The sequence below is a fragment of the Solanum lycopersicum genome, chromosome 9, assembly GCF_036512215.1.
Source record: "Solanum lycopersicum chromosome 9, SLM_r2.1".
Classification (NCBI taxonomy): Eukaryota; Viridiplantae; Streptophyta; class Magnoliopsida; order Solanales; family Solanaceae; genus Solanum; species Solanum lycopersicum.
In genome coordinates this window covers 7729662-7753609 of record NC_090808.1, presented here as the reverse complement: position 1 = coordinate 7753609, position 23948 = coordinate 7729662, and the positions used below count along the sequence as shown (strand labels likewise).

At 30.3% G+C, this 23948-nt stretch overlaps 1 protein-coding gene across 1 annotated transcript; it reads right to left on the bottom strand.

Moving 5' to 3' along the window:
* Window positions 1–19021: 19021 nt before the first annotated feature.
* On the bottom strand, window positions 19022–21306 carry LOC101244407 (pentatricopeptide repeat-containing protein). Its single transcript, XM_004246262.4, has one exon. The coding sequence runs from the start codon at window positions 20912–20914 to the stop codon at window positions 19424–19426; it is 1491 nt and encodes a 496-aa protein (XP_004246310.1). The 5' UTR covers window positions 20915–21306; the 3' UTR covers window positions 19022–19423.
* Between the last annotated feature and the right edge of the window lie 2642 nt (window positions 21307–23948).

Here is a 23948-nt window from a genome sequence, read left to right as displayed (position 1 = left end):
TTGATAAAAGGAATAGACAGGGCTGAAATAGTAGTCTCAATCAACAGGAATACAATGTCCCACCTACAAATTTTAGGCATTTTTCCTTCTTCCTTTCCCGTTTTCTCCCGGGGGGAGGGGGTTGATTTAAAGAGTTTGATTGGGATCAAAACTTGTGGCCTTCAACACTACTAAACAAAAATTCTAAAAATCGACCGACGGGGTCAGCTCAAAAATCGAAGGAAAATTTACCTTGTTCGTGAGCTCTTCTTTTTTTTTCTTGTAAAATATAGATGGAACGAAAACTGATAGATATCCATCAATTTTTTTCACCACAAGTTTTGAAGTGCATAATTGCAATTGAAAACAATAGAAATATTTCATCAAATAATATATGCGATTGTCAGAATAACTTTTAAAAAATCGACAAAAACCGATCGACAAAATTTGTGGTCCCTTGAGATTAATGTTTGTCAATTTCACGATAGTAACGAAGCAAAATTGACAATGTATTATGTAAAATATGAATTCTTCCTTCCGAATTTTTGTTTTCTAAATTTCACTAGGGATCATTTAATTTGAGTTTATTGCATGATATTTTTTTTAATTATTATTCTATAAAAGTCATCCAATTCTAAAGTTTATCACATAAAATTAATTCTAAAGTTTATCAGATAAAATCAATTTTCTATTATTTTTTATTTTTATAACATAAAAGCCAAGTCATCTAACTTTAAAATTTTATTACTCAAAAGATATTTTTCTTTTTTTCGTCTCATAAAAATCATCAAACCTTCTTCAAGTTAACTAAAAAGTAAATTTCACTTGAATTTTATATATTTTGTATTGGATATATAATATGACGCCCCAAAATAGGTTAATTACCTTTGGAGTATTTATAAAAATCTTCCTAACTATTTTGCTTCATAACACTAATGGTAGTTTATGATATTATATTTACTTTTCTTGTTCATTTAAAATTTACTTCTTTTTTAGCTCAGTATCATTAATGCAAGAGAGTGTGATTTAACTATTCTAAACTTACTAATATACTCATTTTTGTAGAGAATTTTATAACACTCTATTTTAATTAGCAAAAGATTAATGTTGGAAAAAGAAAATCTAATGAAACCATTCCCTAAGATCACCATCCACAGATTTTAAAACTCTAGAATCGAGTTTCTAAATTATGGGACTAATTTACTTATTTTTATCGATGATAACGATGGAAAACACATGAAATTTTCCCTAGGTTGCCCTTGCTCTTCCCCAAAATGCAATTGTCAAATAATGAGTGGTACTTTTAGAATTTTTCTGCATTAACTGTGATTAACACTATTATAATGGTCCAATCTCGCTATAGCGGTGCCATCGTAGGATCATCCGCTATAGCGAGAATTAAATTCACTGCTATAATTGTATGTCATCCGCTATAGCAGCTTGCACGGGATAGAGACTTAGAAATCCTTCAAAATTAGCCTATTTTAATAAGAACTCACTGATGCAGTGAGTTAACCATTACAATGGCTTCACTGATGTAGTAGAGAAGCAGCCATTGTAGAGAGGAAGAAGAAGAAAAGAATTTCAATCTATTTCATTCCAAAATTGTATCTCATTTCATCCATTACACCTTCATTATATACATGTGATTTGGAAGATTCTAGACTAATTGAAGAGGAGAAAACATGTGATCAACTAACTAACTAACTAACCATGTGCCTACTAACTAACAATGTGACAGCTAACTAACAGCTAACTAACAATATGAACATCAACTAACAAGAAATATTAACTAACTCTGCTATTAATAGATGTAATTCTCAATGCCCCTCCTCAAGTTGGAGGTAAGGACTTTACAGCCAACTTGTTCAGAATTGCAGCATGTTTAATGCCAGTGAGAGACTTAGTAAAAATGTCTGCCAATTGTTCATTTGTGGTTACATGTTGAATTGAAATGAGCCCTTCCTGCAGTTTGTTGCGTACGAAATGGCAATCAACTTCAATATGTTTGGTTCTTTCATGGAACACAGGGTTATGTGCTATGTGTATAGCAGCTTGACTGTCGCAATATACAACTATGGGAGAAGTGTGAGGTATTGTTAACTCATTGATCAGCCTGTGTAGCCACACCAACTCACCTACCACCTTCCTGAGTGACCTGTACTCAGCCTCTGCAGATGATAGTGATATAGTTTCCTGCTTCTTGGATTTCCAGCTGATAGGACTATCTCCAAGTAATACCACGAATCGACTTACTGATTTCCTGGAATCTGGACATGTAGCCCAATCTGAATCACAATATGCCTTCATAACACAATTAGGATCCTTTGATAAGTAGATTCCCAGGGTAGGATCCTGTTTTATATACCTGAGCAAGTGGAAGACTGCTTGTAAATGAGGAATTCTGGGATCTTGCATGAACTGGCTCAGTTGTTGAACACTGAAAGAAATATCCATTCTGGTATTAGTAAGAAAGTTTAGCTTTCCCACAAGCTTCCTGTAATAGGTAGGATCAGGTAGTGGACTTCCTTCCTTGGCTTTCAGCTTAACATTTGGATCAAGGGGTGATGATAAAGCTGTGTATCTGAAACAATCATACTCCTTCAGTAAATCTAGTGCGAACTTCCTTTGTGAGATAAGAACCCCTCCTGCAGTGTCAAGTATCTCCATACCTAAAAAATAATGAAGCCTACCAAGGTCTTTAATCTTGAATGTCTTATCAAGGTATAACTTTAGTTGAGTGATCTCAGTGGAATCTGTGCCTGTTAAGACTATATCATCAACATAAACTGCCACAAACACTACCATTGAATTGGACTTCTTGTAAAACAAGGAGTAATCATAGTGTGAATGTGTATATCCCCTAAGAGATAATGCCTCAGTCAACTTAGCATACCACTGTCTGCTAGCTTGTTTAAGCCCATATAAGGACTTTTTAAGCTTGCAAACTAAGCCTGGCTCACCCACATCAAGACCTTGAGGTATTGTCATATACACCTCTTCATTTAAATCACCATGCAGAAATGCATTATTGACATCAAGTTGAAACATTTTCCAGCCTTTCTTCACAGCACATGCCATCAATGTTCTCACAGTGGTCATCTTGACAACAGGTGAATATGTTCCTGTGTAGTCTATTCCAACCTTTTGTGTGTATCCCTTAACCACCAATCTAGCCTTGAATCTCTCAATGCTGCCATCAGCTTTATGTTTCACTTTGTATACCCATTTACAACCAATAGCTTGTTTATTCATAGGTAGTTTAACCAAATCCCAAGTTCTGTTTGCATGTAAAGCATTAAATTCTTGTTCCATTGCCTTTTGTCATGCAGGACTTAATGCTGCCTCTTCATAGGAGTATGGTTCACTATCACAGCAAATATTTTCAACCAAGACTTGACTTTGAGAAACAATGACATCAGGACTAGTGTATTTACTGAGTAATGCATTAGATATCAGGCTACTTTGGTTGGTATTGGGAATGGTATTGGCAACAGAGTTGTTCTTTAGGTTGGGAAGTGACAAGACATAGTCCTTTAAATGACAAGGTATCTTAGTTTCTCTAGTGCATTTTCTCTGTGGTATATGTGGGATTGGTGTAGTTTGTGTAGGTGGTGAATGTATAGGCTGAGGATTAAGAGACAGAGTTGGATGATCATCAATTACATCTAAATGATTATTTGGCAATGTATCACAGGGTTCAGAGAAATCAGTAGAGTAAGTCTTTGCAATAGAAGGAAAATTACTATTTTCTGAAGAGAAAGAAAAAGGGAATATGCCTTCATGAAAAATTACATCTCTAGAGGTTTGTATTTTCTTTGTGACAAGACTCATTACCTTGTACCCTTTGATTCCAGGTGGATATCCTATAAAGATATGGGGGTGGTTCTTGGTTCCAGCTTGTCTCTGTGAACTCTAGGCAATGTGGGATAACATAGACATCCAAAGGATCTTAGTTGACAATACTTTGGTTTTTCCTTATATAACATCTCATAAGGACATTTATTTTGAAGAAAAGTGGATGGAAGTCTGTTAATGAGGTATATAGATGTAAGAATGCAATCACCCCAGTACTTAGTTGGTAACTTGGATTGGAAAAGAAGTGCTCTAGCAGTTTCAAGCAAGTATCTGTGTTTTCTCTCCACTATGCTATTCTGCTGTGGAGTGTAAGGGCAGCTTCTCTGATGTGTAATGCCTTTGGCTTGGAAAAACTTAAGTGCTTCATTGTTGTTGAATTCTAACCCATTGTCTGATCTAATACACTTTACAGTCGTTTGGAACTGATTTTCTATCATATTGATAAAGGTTTGGAGAATCTGTATGGCATTACTTTTGGTGCTCAACAAATATGTCCAGGTAGCTCTACTATAGTCATCTACAAGGGTGATGCAATATCTGCAGTTGTCATATGTAGGAACATGGTAAGGACCCCATAGATCAATGTGAAGAAGGTCAAATATACTCTTAGAATGAGTTGTACTATGGGTGAATGGTAGTCTGGTTTGCCTTGCCATAGGACATATGGTGCAAGTGAATGGCTGTCTATTAGAAAACTTAACTGGAATGGTAGGTATGGTTTTCATTTTTACAAAGGGTACATGTCCAAGTCTGTTATGCCACAGCAAATCCACATCATCCTTAAGAGATTCAAGAGATGCACAATTATTCAACACACTTGTATTTTCAGTAGATGAGCAAACAGACATCACAGGAAGTTTTCTAGATTCTTCCACAAATGATTTATTACAAGCTGAACTTAGAAAAGGAATACTCCTACATGCATGAGGTAGACAACTACAAACAAGATCAGTGGTTTGAGTAGCATTTTTCAAGCATCTTCCACACATGTAGTAAATGCCATTCCTGCTACTACCAATTGCCTGAGGCCTCTTCACTGAAGGGGCCTGTAATAGACAGGTTGTATCAGTAAAAGAAATCATACACTGCATTGAAGAGACTAAGGACTGGACTGAAATGAGATTATGTTTGAAAGAAGGAACAAGTAATACTTTGTTCAAAACCATTTTAAATGCAATATGTACATCACCAAACTCTGTCACTTTGACTTTGTATCCATTTGGAAGTGAAACAAGTATAGGATAAGGTAATGTTTGAATGTTTGTCAATGAAGATCTATTATATGTCATATGGTTTGAAGCTCCTGAGTCAATAATCCATAAGTCAATGCTTGATCTAGAACACTTGCATGAAGTATTACCAAACTCAATAGAAGAAGTGCAAAGTATTGTACCTGCAGACTTGTTAGATTCAACATTGTTCTTAGAATCCTCTCCTGAGCTATCAATTTGGAACTGCTGTAACAAGTTCATAATATGGCCATGTTGTTCTTGTGTAATAACAGCATTTGAATTACTGTTTTCTTGTGAACATTCTTCTCCATGTGCATTTGCTACAATCCTTCTTCCTCTGAAATTTTGACTATTGTTCTGCCTGAATTGTTGTGCATTGAACTGTTGTGTATTGTTTGTTCTATTATTAGGAACATTACTCTTTGGAGGATATCCATGTAGCTTATAACACTTCTCCTTGATATGACCTTGCTTCTTACAGAAATCACAGATCAAAACACTTCTATTACCATTGTTATTCAATTCACTACTACTTGAGAAATTTGTTCTATATCCTCTACCACATTGTGATCCTCTGCCAGCATTTGCATTTAGTGATATCGACTCCATAGGTGTGCGACTGGTAGGTCTATATTCTCTTTGCTTTTCCTCTTGAATTAACAGTGAGAAAGCCTGTGCAGTAGAAGGAAGAGGACTCATCATGAGTATGTTACCTCTGATCACAGTGTAAACTTCATTCAATTCCATGAGGAATTGTATCAATCGTCTATCTTGTTCTGACTTGTGCATACTATCCTTGGCACCACAGATACATGTACATGTACATACGCTCTTAGTGTTCAAAGTGTTTAATTCTTCCCACAGCTTTTTCAATTTTGTGTAATAGACAGTGATGTCTAATGTTCCTTGTGTTAAATCATCAATTTCCTTTTGAATTTGATATAGTTTTGCACCATTTGTCTGGTCATATCTGTCTTCCAGCTCCTTCCAAAGTTCACACAAGTTGTTGACATATTCAACACTGTCTGCAATCTCCTTGGTGAGAGAATTCAATATCCATGAAGTTACCATATCATCACATCTCTGCCATTGACGAGCTTGTGGTGAGTTTTCAGCTGGCTTCACACAGCTTCCATCGATAAACACTGACTTGTTCTTCATAGACAAAGCTCGTAGGATGCCTCTTCTCCATGATCTGTATCCAACTCCATCAAATTGAGCTGGAACGAGTGGTGTTCCTGGATTATCTGAAGGATGCACATAGAATACACTGTTCATATCAATTCTAGTGCTAGTTGCTTGAGCTGTGACTTCTGTCATGGCAAGCCAATAAACTTGGATGAAGATTTAGGATTAAACACAGATCTCGCAGATACAAAAAAACGAGAGAATCTAACCCAGCTCTGATACCATAATAAGAACTCACTGATACAGTGAGTTAACCATTACAATGGCTTCACTGATGCAGTAGAGAAGCAGCCATTGTAGAGAGGAAGAAGAAGAAAAGAATTTCAATCTATTTCATTCCAAAATTGTATCTCATTTCATCCATTACACCTTCATTATATACATGTGATTTGGAAGATTCTAGACTAATTGAAGAGGGAGAAAACATGTGATCAACCAACTAACTAACTAACCATGTGCCTACTAACTAACAATGTGACAGCTAACTAACAACTAACTAACAATATGAACATCAACTAACAAGAAATATTAACTAACTCTGTTATTAGTAGATGTAATTCTCAATATATTTCACAACACACTATTGAACCTTGATTTTTCAAATCAACCCTTCATGCAAAATTCGATATCGAAAGTTAAATTTTCCCAAATTCACTTTCGGAAAGTCCTAAGGACTCTTTAACACCCTAGCAACAAGGAAATCGGACTTTATTTAGACGTTTCCCCCAATTCTTTCCTTGAATTTTGCTATATTTCATTTCTCTCGAAATTTCGTTTAAGTCTAGTCTAGCCTAAAATCTTTAACTCTTAAAATCAAAAGCTTTCTCACCCATTTTCTATGGATAATAGCATATCCATAATGACGAGTAAGGTCATACTGATACATCTAAACTTAACTAGGATTAGACACATGTCCTTTATTAATTGGATATTTTACAATTATTTAGCAGAAATACTTATTAACAATAAAATGTAAATATATTTAATTATGTTCATTTCTTTATAAAATAATTATTTTCTCGTCATTTTAAACATTTTTTCATTAATCTCTTATCTTTTCGATTTTAATTAATTTTTAAAAATTTGCGTGTATTTTTTTTTAAATAATGTCCCTTAGCTTTTAACGTTTTAATATTTTAGTGTTTTATTTATTTAATTTTCCTCACTTATTTTGACATTTGTCTGAAATGGACTTATTTAAATACAAGCCATTTAGAATTAAATTTAAAATTAAATCAAAACGAAGACAAAGAAATTAAATAGAACAAGTAAATCAATAAAATAAAAGTTATAATACACTGAATTTTTTTTAAAAAAAATTTACGTGTGTAAATCTAATTTAAATAGATACATGTAAATAGAATAACTAGAAATTTTTTTAAAAATTCAAAAAATAATAATATATTTGCACACGTGGTGGCACGTATTATGATACACAATCAACTTGTCTGGTTAAAGGTGTTACATAGTATGAAAGATGCACGAAAATATAAAAAAAAATAAGTTTGGGGGCAACATAACCCTAGTTAAGTTAATGCGTGTAGCAGAGATTTTGGTCAAAATTTTGGGTAGGGGTGCTTATTGGACGAATATACTGGATATATATGCTTAACAATTTAGCCTATTGGATATCAATTTTTAAATATACTAACCCGCTAGTCAACCAATAAGCTATCAGTTGACTTGTATCAGATTAGTAATTATCGGACGACGTATTGGCTCAGTTATTTCATGCTCTTATCTTTCACTTTCACTCACCAATATATTAATCTCCATCTAAAAAGACAATCTGACTCTACTTAATTCAGTATTTCTGTAATTATAAATCACAAAGAGAAATATATGAAAACGTCTAAATTTTGATGATACATGCACAGAAGCATTTATTTAACAAATATACTTACGATAAAAATATAATCCTAATAATTTTTAACGTATTCACGATCTATCCAGTAAAAAAAAATAGCAATCCACTCTAACATTAATAAACAATTAAATATTAAAAAAAGTTAATCATTTATCGACTGTTAATTCGATAATTCAATATTATCAAGTTAATTTTATAATTGACTTATCAATTGTAATTCAAATTTGAATAGCTCAAATTTAGAGGTACTTATACCCTGACTCTAAAAAATGCATAGAATAAAATAGCTATTACATTTTATAAAAGGAGGGAATCTATTAATCCATGAGAGGGAGTTTGACTTTTAGAAAGAAAAAAATGACGAAGGGTATAAATGATTTTCATCCGAAGATTAGCATGGATATTTAATTAACAAATCGTGACAGCTAAAAGTCCTTGTATTTGCTTCCATAAAAAGATGTTTTTAAAAATGAGAATCTATCTAATAAGAATCCAAAATGATTGTTTCCACTTTTTCCATATTAAATATAACTCACATATCCCATCATTCCTATAATCACGCTTGAGCTTTCAATTAACACACAAAACCAATTTCCTCTCTCAATAATATGATTTACTTGGAAATTATGACTTATTTCATATTTCATCTATTCCGGATGAATGGGGAATTACGTCGCTCTTTGATCTGCAGAATAAGGTTTAGAAAAAACATATAATGATATAATATAATATAATATATTTTGAATTTAATTAAGACTTACCACTTTATTTCGAAAAATTAAATTCTAAACAAAAATTAAAAATATTTAATATTTCGAAACAATTTAATATAATTATTGTAGACTAATATTTATCTTATGCATCTTTATTCATTCAGTATGTATACCAAGAATATTTTCTAAACAAAGTATTTTTTAATTTTCTCTTGTTTAGTGGGTTTATATGTTTGAAAAATGTTTTGAAATCAATTCCTTTTTCTCAAATTTAAAGAAAAAATTCCCTTCCAAAACTAAGAAATATTTTTCAAAACTCTACTTCATTCTTTAATATTTTTTCTTATCCTACCAATACTCTTACCCGACCCACCCCATCCAAAAAAAAAAATTGTAAACTTTTTTAAAATAAGAAATTCAAATATATTTGTATCACTATCATCAAACCAGCCTCCTTCCCCAAACCCCCATGCCACCCCAATCAAAAAAAAAGAAAAAAAAATTAAAAAATGTCACCTCACCCCCTACCCCAGTGACCCCGTCAATTTTTATTTTTTTAAAAATTATTTTTGAAAAATATTTTCTGGATCAGGTTTTAGGTTAAATCTCAGGGTCGGATTTTGAAAGAGATACCGGGATCTTGTCCTAGTTTGAGTATTGGGTCGGGTCTTAACTCAATTATCGGTGTTGATTGTAAGAAATTATTTTGCTAAAGAGATTTTTTTATAGTCTCAAGTAAAAAATAAAAAAATATATTATGAAAAATACTTTTCATTCCCCAACTAAATATTAAAAAATATTTTCTAAAAAATATTTTGTACTCATCAATCAAACATGAAAAAAATAAGTTATAAATCTACTTATTTTTTAAAAAAAAACATTTTACATGAAAAACTTTTCCCTTCGTACCAAGCACACACATAGTCTTACTCGTCAAATCTTAACAATGGATTGACAAAGAAATTTCTTAGGGCTTCAACAAATTGGATGAAAATTGTGGGAAAATAATAGAAGCAAAGACGTATTGAACTTACTTAATTGAGGAGAGAGTGGAAAATAATATATAATTAATGACACTCAATATTGATTACGAATACGAATGAAATTCTATTTTATCTCTTTGATGACTAATTAACTAATTTAAGTGCTCGTTCGGCTATATGATATGAAATTATAATATGATATCATAGTATAAAATTATGATATGATATTATAGTACAAAATCATGATATGAAATTAAAGTTTTGTTTGGACATGTGATATGAAATTATTGTGTTGTATATTTTTTCATAAACATAAGAATCACATAAGTTGTAAGACTATTAAAATAACCACAACTGTTTATTTAATCTTACCAAATAAATAAAAAATTATAAAATCGCATAATAAGTTATTACAAATTTATTTGTCCTCCACTTAAATAATTGTTTCAGTTAACTTTAATTCAATAAAAAAAATTAAACATAAATTGTAGTGTACTATAGTCTTTAGTATAATCCTTCCATAAAGTACGTCGGACAATTCCCTCACGCTGAACTTACATTTTTCGATCATATAATAGAGAAGACAAACCAACATGGTTACTTTGAGTCATTTGTTGGTCAATATCATTCACAACAATATTTTCATGCTCATATACCACAAACATTTTATCACTCCTTTGTTATTCTCGCAAATAATTATGTAACACTGTATAATCTATGACAATTTTCACTTGTGTGTCAATATCATAATGATTCATACCTTGTTTCACTTGTGTGCAACTATACATTTCCAAATTTCGTGCTAAAATCAAACATAATGGAGATAGTGATTATCAAACATATATACATCACTATTTTTATCCCTTTTCATATTAAATTACTTTTAACATTTTCACGTGTAGCCAAAAAAGAAGTTTTTTTTTTAATTATTATTATGAAAAAACAAAAAAAGAATTACTCCATCCGCTCTTATTTGTATTCACCAAATTTACTTTATCCTTTATATTCACCAAATAAATTAATAATAATTCTATGTTTGTGAGAATAATAAGTTTTAATAGTAATGATGTTATTATATAATTTTATTTACATATAAAACAAACACCTGGTAGATATAAATGTAGGGTTGTTAACAAAATATAAATTTTGGGTCAATTTTTGTTTTTTTAGAAAATTTCAAATCGTGATATGAAATTTTCAAATCATGATTTTTGAAGAATATGAGATTCAATCTCGTGATTTGAAATCATAATATAAAATCAACATTAAATCGCATGTCCAAACGTTGATTTTATCTCGTAATTTTCATATCATAATACGATATTGCAAGAACAAACACCTACTAAAGTTATCGCTCAATGACCACAAGTTTGAGATAAGAAGATGAAATGTCTTCAATACTGAGAGATATATTTTATTTAATTTTTAAGTAAGTCAAAGAATAAACAATTTTCACCTATTAGGATTGCATTTTTAATATTTGTACTTTTAAATTTTGTTATATTTGTAATTTAATATATTGTTCTTGTATTATGTAAAAAGTTTAGTTATTTTTTGTATATAATTCCTAGTTTGTGTTCTATAATGTTGTAACAACCCCTTCCAATCATTATGAAGAAGGTCAATGGTGAAAGAATTGATCCATGCATTTTTTGTAGCGACTTAAGAATTTTAGGCTATGTCAATATCAAAGAAATCTGAGTGAGGCAGGGTCTAAGGCAATTGAAGAATGGATGGGGTGGTTTGTCTAATCTTATATTGTGTTTTTTTTAGTAGTTGAGACATTAAGAAATTCATAGGGGTTTTCGGAATTGAATTTGAACTGGTAAAATTAAACTCTCATAATTAAATTTGATATGAAATGTTAGTTCACCAACATATTATTTATTAGTAGGTAAATAATTACATATAAATGTTTAGTTGAATAATAACTATTACCAACTAAATAAAATTTATTGATAAATTATTAATTACTAAATTATATTTTATTAGTTGGTAAATTATCAATTGAAGCTAATTTTTTTTGAAAAATCAGCGTCTAGTGTTGAGACTTTCATATTTACTTTGTGTCATTAGGCGTTTTAACTTTTAACTTTTAATCAAAACTTGACTTTGTTGAATATTTTTTGTAAACGTGCTCATATTAGAACTCCATCAGTATCATTAGCTTCGAAAGGTCATTTTTTGTCTAACGGGAAGGTTGGTTCATGTTTTGAGACTTTCATTTTTGTTTGTGCCGTCATGTGTTTTAAATTTTATGTTTATGCCAAAATTTGACTTTGGTCAATATTTTTTTGAATGTGCTCAGATGAGAATTTCGTTGGCGTAATTAACTCCAAAGGTCATTGTTTATCTAGTAGGATGGTTGGTTTGAGTTTTGAGGCTTTCATTTTTACTATGTACCGTTAGATGTTTAACATATAAATTTTAGCAAAAAATTAACTTTGGTCAATATGTTTGATAACCTACCAAGATAAGACAGTTAGATGCGAAAAATCATTTTCGATGTAATAAGGTAAATGGTTCGAATTTTGAGGCTTTCATTTTTAGTTTATGTCGTTAGGCATTTTAGCTTTTAAGTTTTAGCCAAAATTTCACTTTGGTCAATATTTTTTGGTAATCGTGCTTGAATTGAAATTTTGTCACTGCAGTTAGCCATATGAGTTCAGTTTTGATCTCATAGGATGGTTGGTTCGAAATTTGAGACTTATTTTTAGTTTGTATCGTTAAGCGTTTTAACTTTTAACTTTTTTGCTAAAATTTGAATTAGGTCAATTTTTTTGGAAACATGCTCAAAGTTGAATTTTGACAGCGCGGTTAGCTATAGAAGGTCATTTTTCGCTTTATAGGATGACTGATTTGGATTTTGAGGTTTTCATATTCAGTTTCTACAGTTAGGCGATTTAACTTTTAACTATGGCAAAAAATTGATTTGGCTTAAAAAAATTTTTGTAAATGTGCTCTGATGAAAATTATTTCAGTTTGATTAGCTTCAAAAGGTCATTTTAATATCTAACAAGATGATTGTTTCAGATTTTGAGACATCCATTTTCAGTTTGTGTTGTTAAGTGTTTTAACTTTTGGCCAAAATTTATACTTGTCAATATTTTTCGTAAACGTGCTCAAATTAATTTTTTTTTGATATAATAATATGTGTCATAATGAGATTAATTGAACTAGTTATCATAAATTTTTGCATTGTTTCATTCAAATATGATTTATAAAATCAATTATTATTTTTGAATTTATATTCGTGTTCTTAGATTTTTAAATGCAATAAATTAATAAATATTTTACTATTGAATAATTATTCAGTTAATAATATTTTGAACATATTTCTCAATCAATTACTAAGCTAACATTGTACTTGAATGATATATTATCAACAACCTAACAATCAACTAGAAATTTGTTAGAAAAATAAATAATCATACTAAAGTATTTTAAATTTATTACAAACAAGGGTTGTGATGTAGTGACAAGTATTCCTGCATCTTTAACCAAGAGGTCTTAGGTTCAATTTCTGTTGGGTACATAATCATCTTTGTTAGGGAGTGCTTTTACCACCAATGTGGGACTTCCCGATGTGAATCCAGATTTAGTCAAGCTCCAATTTGGGTATCGAACACTAGATGGAAAAATTAAAAAAAAGTATTTAAAATTTATTGCAAATTACCAACACAAAATTTTTGTTACTAAAATTACCAACCAATTACCAATGTATGAATCGAAAATGAAGAAAAAAATTTACTAACTCCTTTTCAATTCGTTAGTAAAAGTACTAACGATATACTAACCAAAAATTAATTGGTAAATTTACCAAAGAAAATTTCAAAGACATGTTTCAAAATTTTGTAACAATATATTTGCATGTGTACCAACTGATTTTTGGTTGGTAAATTTACCAACAAATTAAAGTTAGTTGGTAATAATTACCGATGAGCTTTTTAACAACGGATTAATATAAGTTGACATTTGGTTGGTAACTCAATTTGCCAACCGATTTGATCAATTTACCAACGAACTTTTTTGTTGGTAATTGAGGTTCCTTTTGTGTTGGGTTTTAGCAAAGTGTGAATGTGAAATAAGAAGAGAAAATAAGAAAGTGGGGGAACCAATTTTGGGAGAAAAATGAAAAGTCATTGCAAATTGCAAATGAAAAGTCATTTCTCCCATATTGATAGAGGAAAGGAAATTGGTGTCCTTATATTATGAAACACTTCTTTTAGTTCTTAAAGGGTTAAGAAGAAGGTGTCCCTCGCGCCGCCGTCGTCGTTGCTCGGCTTTGACTTCGTCAAATGACGTGATTGATTGATATTATTTTTGGACAAACTTTATTTAATCAATCTTGTTAATTTATTTCCTTTCTCTTATAAACTAATTCAGAATGTTAGTTAAATAACAGAATTAATTTGGCGTAACGAAATTTATTTGAAATTCGCGTAACGATAAAAACTTTCAAAAGGAACTCGTTCCTTCCGAAAAGTCGTTACTTTTCCCAAATAAGAGGTTTTTTCTTATTTCACTCACTGAAAATTTTTTCTCTCTGCATATATTTTTCTTACAAAACAAAATTGTCGATCAACTCAGTCCGTGTATGTTGTTGTTGTTTTTGTGTTCGCTGAAATTAGTGAAGTTTTACGTACCACTACTTCTTTAATAGGTTAATCCGTTTTATCTTAGAAGAGAACCTCGAATATAGTAAGGAGATTAAATTTCTTAAAAAAACACAATAATTTTTCTAAACTCGATTTATCTACATTCTGTCTATTTCATCTTTTTTGTGTTTCTGTATTTTTGACCAACCTCACAGCGAGTCAGGATCGTTTCTTTGCGGTCCACTCATTGATCTCCAATCCTTTGACATTCCTTTGCATCTTCTAAAAGTACATGTTTTTAGTTCTCAGAATGGCATCTTCTCTGGAAAGCACGAATCAGTACTAAATACTAATCAATATAAAGAACACATAAACAATTCGCAAACAATTGTTAAAGATGTTATAATGGTTGACTATATAGAGTTTAATTTTCTACAAAAAGTACAAACAATAGTGGGAGGTTGAGGCATAATAGGTTTTGAAGCTCCTTTTAGGTCCGATTGTTATTTTTATTCTAATATGTTCGATTCTGGATCCTGAATTCATCTGTAAAAATAAAATGAGTTTTCTTGCTCACTTGTTTTGCATGTGCGCTTCCCGTAATAGATCCACGTATATTTGAGTGATGTCAACAAATATCTTTTCGTCAAAAAAACTTATATTGTGTAGTTAGATAAAAAATTAACAATTCTTTAATTTCTAATGTAATTTAATTTTTTTATATTTTGATGCTGGTTAATTAAAATTCTATATCTCATACCGTGGGATCATGTGAGGGATTAATCTAGACACAAAGTTACTTTGTGAGTAGATATTCCACATTGTGCTAAGGAAGGATTTTGAAAATCTTGAGCGGCCTATGAGGTAGTAAAGACTAGAACTAACATCCAACTAATACCAATACATCTGTTTCAAGGATGAGACAAAATTAGAGGCCAAAAGTTGGATAGTGGATGTAAATTGAAACCACCTTTTTTATGCTCACTAGGCCCTCTTTTAACATTTGTCCTAATGCACTTTTTGAGTGCTCCCATGGTGTAATACATTTTTGGAGATCCAAAGAACCATAATTAGTTTCATGCTTAAAGTTTGTAAAGACCATTCCCATACTATAATCTTACTTCTTACCTTTTTCTAATTCTATCAAAAGCACTTAAATCGGATCGTAATGAAGATACACTAATAGAAAGTATTGATGCAATAAAAGGAGCTTGATCAGAAGGCAAAGAGTTTAAGTTGCGATAAATTCTATTGAAAATGTAAGTTAAAGCTACCTACAATAAATTTAAGAGACCCTAAATTCTTTAGTCTGTACTTTCTAGAAATTTACCTATAACAAAAAATTTAATACACCAAACTGATCGTTAAAAATTAATAGTAATAAATGTATAATTATTGTGTCTTCCATAAAAGTAAAAAGGAAACATAATGTGCGTTTTACTGACCTGGCTTTCCACTGATAGAGATATAAGTAGGATACCATGTTGATAACAAACGATATAATAATCTTAGGCATAGTATATAAATTGATATCTTAACTTGGCTTCGATTGATAATTATTTCAATTTTAAAAATGCATATATGACACCTTAATTTGTCTTCAGTAGTTTAACACCTCAATATATAAAATGATTATCTAGAGTACACCTTCAAAATTTATATGATATGTTAGTATTGAATATCCTCGAGATAATGAGGATTAATCGAATTATCTATAAGTACTCTCTCAAAATTGAGAATATCTAAATGTACTCTTTCAAAATAGTTAAATAAGTCTAATTATTTAACTATTTCATTTGTTATGTATAATGCCATAAACAAGCTATGCATCTCCTTTCTTTACGTTAAAATCTCTCGAAGGAGATGCAAATGAAACTTAATCATTTAGATCAATTTTTTTTTGTATGAATAAACCTACTTAATAAATAAAATCCTTCCAATACCAAACGAAAATAAAATAAAATGTATAAGATAGTATACTGCAGGGTAGCTTAGCACAAAAATAGACTCTAATTATAAAATAATTCTGAGAGCTGTCAACTTCTAAACTATACTAGACATCAGTGAAATCCAATAGAAATGATTGTCATTAGAGAGGAAAAGTTTGTGTAATTAGTGGTTAATGAGGTGCCCCCAGATTAAGGAAAATGGAGGAGACAAAAGAATATTGTAATTAAATGTCATTTGGGCAATCATATTATAATGGAAATATCATTTATAATCAATAATAATACTAATAGTAATTAATCACCATGAACAATTGATGACTAGCTAATGGAGGCAAATGATAGTGGAATCATGTTTAATTGATGGGATGTAACTAAAATTATTAATTAATCCCTTTTCTAATTTACTTTAACATAAAGTCACGGTAGAAAACCACACTATATATCAACATAGAAAGTGTAGAGATTTGTTGATTAAGACTTGAGTCAAGTCTTAATCTGTTTCCTTAAAGAACAGACAAATCTTATTAGGTCAATAAGAAAATAATTGAATTGATTTAATTGTATGGTGACAACGATATATCGGTTAATTCTCAGATGTTAACCAATATTTATTTTGAATTCAATAAAAGAAAATTTACAAAAAAAAATTTAAACATACTTATTTTGTTACGTTAATAATTACGAGAATGAAAATAGGGAAATGGTTAAGTATTTAAGAAAAAGATGATTGTCCATATATGTGATGTTACAACATTAAAATTATACAATTAATTAACAATAATAACTTAATTATCGCTAAATATGTATGTTAAAGATAATCAGTATTTTTTTGTAAATGTTCCCAAAGACTATAATCATATTGACTAATACCGATAAATTATTTAATACTCTTTATGAATATATATATATATATTGAGTGTCGCTAATTTTTTTTTGATGAGCATTAGAATATTACGAGATCTTTTTTCTGAGAAAGAGAGGACCGAAAATAATGCACCTTTAGTGTACCAATATTGTTGCCCATGGTAAATAGTGGGTTATCAAATACGAAGTGGAAGCATCTAATCTCTAGAGGTTGATTCACATGAAGAATAATATCAAATTATTATGAGATTAAGTTATAGTGTCACATAATTTATGATTAGTTAATAAATTTGAAATAACTTATCGTGGAATAGATAATCAGTAGACTTATCTTGAGATAATATTCATGAAAGGTATTTTTAAACAAATAACTTGTTTTTAAAATTTATGCAATATATATTATTTTGAATATAACAAATTAAAAATTCAACAAAAATAAATCTCAACACAATTTATCTCATGATAACTAAGCTAATTTCAGCCTGACTAATCTAATCGTAATTTGTATTCAAACCAAACGACTCCTGACTCTCTAGCACTGTGGCCAAACTAGCTCGATCCTTTAGGGAATAATATGAAAACATAGCATTTAGATTAATATTTTTGGTTGTATATTCTCATTCCACAAACAAATAAAATATGATGCATAGTGGAAGACACCTTTCTTGTTTTCTTCCATTTAAATTATATTTTTGTTTATCGTCACTATGTCGTAATGTTTTAGTCATAATATCTACTGCTATTCTTATTTTTAGTTTCTTATATGAAGATTAATCGAATCTCCAAATCAGTAATTACTAGAATTAAATCTTATCCATTTGTCTAATCAATCAAAAAAAGCACTTGGCAATTTCATTCTATTATTTAAATGAATTACTGGTTTCTTTTTCAATGTCATTGAATATTTAAAAAACAAAAGGACTAAAAATACCCCATTATTGTGAATAGGTAAGACTTATAAACAGTGAAATATAGTCATTTCTGATTGAAACGATAGGTTTATGATAGTCCTACTTCTACCTTTAATTCCACAAAAACCAAATAAGTCTTTCATACCTTTGTTTTTTACTTGGGACTTTATAATAATTACTTGTAACTAACAAGATGAGTCATTCGATTACATGTCATACACATGTATATGTCTACATTTGTGTCGACTAATCAGGACTAGCAAATTTAGCGTCCCCTAATAGAAACAACTCTCGCTGACAAAGAGACATTATTGGCAAAATTGATTAAGCCAAGTTATGACTAGAGATTGGAATTCAAACAAGACCCTACCAACATTGGTTGAAAGAATGTCTTAAAAAGGGTCTTAATCCTTTGAATTATAACAACGGTTTAAAATTATATGTTCAGATCACTGTTTAGTAGAATACACTAATTAATAACACATGGGAAAAAAAAAACGGATTTAAGTTGAATCCATCTCCCCTATGCTTTCAAACACAATAAACTTATCCACAATTATAAGAATTACATGAAAAACTTGATTTTCGAAAATAATCTTTCAGCTGAGCCCACTTGGGGATCCTTCTACCATTTGCTTTCAAAAGAATTGACATTTCACCTAAAACCAATTTAGAAGTGATGATTGATTCCAATGATAATACTAAAGTTTTCCCAGTTGTGCCACTTGCTAGAGATGGTCCATTTTATTGAAACTTAAACCAGTTGATGATCACTGTCACATTCATTTTGTGGAGAAAAAGTAAAAGCATTGTGTTGAATATTAATGGTAAAGTCTCTTTTTGTTGTGATACATCATCTTGTAGGCTGATCAACATTCATTTTCTTTTTTGTAATACAGTACAGGGTTGCAAAAATATATACATAGAAATCCGTCTAGGTTCAAGACAGAGAGGGAGAGCCCTTCCATTTCTTTGTCACAAAGTCGAACATTTCTAGGGATTGATGTAGGATAAGGTTGCTAGACCAGATCAACTAACAACATATACATTACATAAATGCAATTTCAGTCACAGCATGCCTTCTGTTCTGCCTCACAGGTCACAGAACTTGTGACTTTTACCCAATGCAACTGATTTTCCCAGGCAACGAACCTGTGTGCAATCGTTCCTACATGATCTAATCAATTCTTTGACAACACGAAAAAATCATTGTTCAATGGATCTCTCTAGTTTCTATTTAGTCCCCTTCGTTCCAGAAGCAACTTACACTTGCACATTTCTTTACTCTTTCGCAGAAGATAACACTTGAACGAATGCTTCCCACGATCTAATTCCAGGGACGAGGTTCTTGGTGGACATTATACTTAACAATTCCATCACCTCATAGAACGAACCCTTGTTGCACAAAAGACCGATCAATCCATCAAATGTAATAGACTGAGGAACAAACCCCATGTCAACCATCTCATGTAACAGATTATATGCTTCATCTACTTCACCATTTCTAATCATGCAGTTAATAATAACGCCATAAATATGTGAACTAAGTTGTAAACCCTTCGATTTCATCTGCCCAAGAACTTCTTTTACAGACGACAACATCCCACACCTACACAAACCATCTAATATGGTGTGATAAGTGTTCATTTCAGGTTTACACCCCAAATCCTCCATACAACCAAGCACTCTTAACGCCTCGACCATTTTATCCTGCTTACACAAGCCATTGATATACACATTATAGGTAACGATATCGGGGTTTAAACCTAATACAAGCAATTCATCAAACAGTTCATCTGCATTCGAATACTCCCCTTCGAAAATCAATCCATTCAAAACCAAATTATAACATACAACATCAGGCACCATTCCACACATTTTCATCTTATTCAACACCTCCAAAGCATCAATCCCTTTACCATTATTCACATAAAACCTTATCACATTGCACAAATCCACCCTTTTTGGACTATATCCCAACTTCCTCATTTCTTCCAAAACACCCCAAATCTCAACCCCAACACAATCTTTTACATCAGGCATTGTAGATAAAATCAAAGAACAAATATTTGCATCAAGATTAAACCCACTATCCACCATTAATTTCAACAAATCAACGGCATTATTAGTTTTTCCAATCCTACAAAGAGCTCTAATCAAAATCTTAAAAGTTGATTCTTCAACCCAAATGTTCAATAACTGACTCTTCACCAAAACTTGAAGCACAATTCTGAGATCATAATTGTTCTTACAAAGTACCCAAATCAAACAATTCAAAGATTTCACACTTGGGTTACATCTATAAGCTGGCATAGTGAAAAACATCTCATATGCCAAATGGGTCATGTTAGAATCCCCATAAAACTTAATCAAATAAGTGAATATGTATTCGGGTGTCTCAAAATTTTCGAATTTACGAATATAATCAAGAATTAGAGGGATTTCATCCCATGTTGATGGGTTCTGGGTAAGTGTTTTGAGGATAAAATAATACGCATTTGGAGTTGGATCGCATTCGTAGGCAGAGAAAGAGTCGAGAAGAATTGATAGGAGATGAGTTTTAGGAGATCTGTTAGGTGTTGATTCTACCAATTTTTGCATAGATAATTGATGAGTTAACTTTTCTTCTTGCCATTTGGTTTTGTAAAGTGAAAGTGGCCATTTTCTGCGTTTACGAAGAAAGTAATTGTTCATAGAGCTTCTAGCTGAATATGAATGTGAAGAAGAGTGTAGTTTCTTGTGAAGTGGGAATAATCGCCTGAACAGAGACATTTCTTCGCCGGAGCTGAAGATTGATATCAAGTTGTTTCAGGTAAATTGCAGAAATCAAAGATGGTTCTGGACTTCCATTGGAGTTTGGACGATAAAGGAGGCCCATATAACCTAGGCCCAATGGGTTTCCGGTCCGTTCGGATGGATTATAAAAATTTTGAGGGAAAATTTCATATATGGCAAACTTATTTGATTAAATAACATTATATGGGTATAGTTTACCTAATTATATTCTATGGGTATAGTTTAGTTATTTTAGGTATCTTTAATTTTGTATATAAGGTTTCTTTTGTTTTTTATTCATATAATTTTATTTTAAAAAGTGATTTGTAACTGAAGCGTTAAATATGCTAACAATAAATATAGATAATGCCATAATTTAAGGTAAACGTCCTTTTTTTAAGGTAAAACGTTCAAATTCAATTTTTTTTCAAAAAAATAAGAATTATACAGCAATTGAAACAAAAGATATACTTGTTTTTGCTGTTTATGAAATAACATTTCATCAATTTTTTTTTATTTTTTCTTTGTAATCGAATTCAGATAAGTGTTCATTGGATGAAAATTCATGTTTAGTATTGCAATAATTATACAATGTTCTATTGGATTTACAAATTTTGATTTATGTGTGTTCGTTATTGTGGTGTCATAATTTATTTATTTTTTGAGAAACTGGTTTCAAAATATGATTATTTTAAGCAGAAATTTCGTACTATACAATTATATACTTTTTGTTGATGTAGTATTTGTATATTATAAAGAAGATCAGTGTAAGCGAATACAGGTAATCGTTGGTGATAATTGTATATAGCCATAAAGTAAGTGTTTTGCTTTTGATACAATTATATACTTTTTTTTTTGATGTAGTATTTGTATATTAAAAAGAATATCAGTGTAAAATCAATTCAGTAATTTGATTGTATAATATATACAAAAATAGACAATTTTAAAAGAAGTCATGTATAGATTAATTTTTGTATATGTATATAAACTTAATATATACTAACTTCAATAATTTGTATATAACTAATAAAATATACAAATTATAATCATATATGAAATTTTTTCATCTGTATAACTAAGTCCAATTACTTTTTGTATATATATACAAAAACAAAAATAATAATGAGTCTTTAATATACAATCTGCTACTACCACTATTAAGACTTAGTATATTATTCATTATACATAACTTAAAGTATGTATAAAGTAATCAAATCTACAGACACATATACAAATATATAACTAAAACATGTGTGTACTAAATATGCAATATACTATATACAATTATGTGGATACAAAATATACTTAAACAATAATGTTTTGTATATTGACATCTAAGTAACAAAAAAATTGTATCTAAATTTGTGTTTTAAGCCACTACCTCATGATCATTATGTTCTTCAGATCCGTCAACTTCACATGCATTTTCCTCTGAATCAATGTTTACTGTTTACCTCTTTCTTCCTCCTTGTACAATTTTAATGCCTCTAGCTTTAGCATTGTTAATAACTTCTTGAACTGCCGTAAGGTCATATTTTTTCTTTGATCTCAATTCTTCCATTGTTTGTTCATGTTGAACTTGTTTTGATTTTACCATAGACCCTAGATCAACCCCAAAATCTTGAGTTAAACCCATTGAAAACGATGGTAAATTGTCAACAAAATTGACATGCAATGGAATACCTCTGGTAATCCTCATAGATGAAGATGATTCATTCATTCTGTGACTAATTTGAGATCTAATAAGAACAAACAATCGATTATTTCATCAAAAAAATATGAAAAAACATAAGAAACACAATACATATACAATTGTTGAATAAGAAAAAAAAAGGAAAACGACTAAAATTTAGGAGTACCTACGAAAATTGAATTCAACTTCTAGAGAGAGTAATTGAATTTTGGACAATTTGAAATTTAAATCGGATAGAAGTATTAATTGTAGGAGAAAAAGGTGGAATATGAATAGAAGAGATAATATTGTTTTGATAAAATTATAAACAAAATTTAAAAAAAAAAGGTTTTTTATACTATTGGTTATATAATAGGTGATGGACCCCATTAATTATAGCAAAAAAAAAAAACTATAATTATAGAAAGTAAATAAATTAAACTATACCCCTATTATATAATTACTTAGGAATGTTTGCCATTCCATATAATTTTCCCTTATATGAATCACATACTTTTAAAGTAAAATTTCAATATATTCCTTAAATACTTATAATTACAAAAGTCCCTGAAAATGAATACAATAATATAAACGTTTGTATGTTAATCTAATGCGCGGGATACATTAAATCGTTAAGTAAGATACATTATATTTTATACATGATACATTCATCTGATGTACATTTTGTACATGATATACTAACTTGATGCGCTGGATACACTAATCTGATGCACGAGATTCACTAATATGATGTGCGAGGTACATTTTATACATGATACACTTATATGATGCGCGAGAGACAAAATTTGTAAAACTTATAGAGGATAATGGTAATAAGTAAACTAAAAGATGAAATTTCCATAATCAATCTATATTTTAATTTCAATTTTTGATTTTTGAATTTAAGAACTTAAAATGGATAACTTATAGAACTCTTACAAGTTTAGAAGTCAATTATTATAATTTATGCTAGTTTTCATTTCTACAAATCTTACCAAAATTTTTGTATGTCCAAGTATGTACGAATACATGTATCTCGAGATATATGGTATTAAAATTAAGTGTAATTAATTTTAGATATATAGTATTTAAATCGATTTGTATAAATAAATATCGTTTCCTTCCTCCCATCTCGCTCACGTATTTGATATCTCAGATACACGTGAATCACCCAAAATACATATATATCCATTTTATTAAGTGAATATAGACCAATAAATATTCATAAAAATAATATGCACCAATTTATTAAGCTAATACGGATCAATGTATACCAGTGTTGTAAAACCCTGCTCGTTTGAACGCTACACTAACTCATGGGATAAGACTAAGAGCTTAATGTGTAAAGAAATATGTTTT

Excerpts from the sequence above, each read along its gene's own strand:
- LOC101244407 (XM_004246262.4), bottom strand. The coding sequence starts at position 20,914 with ATGTCTCTGTTCAGGCGATTATTCCCACTTCACAAGAAACTACACTCT.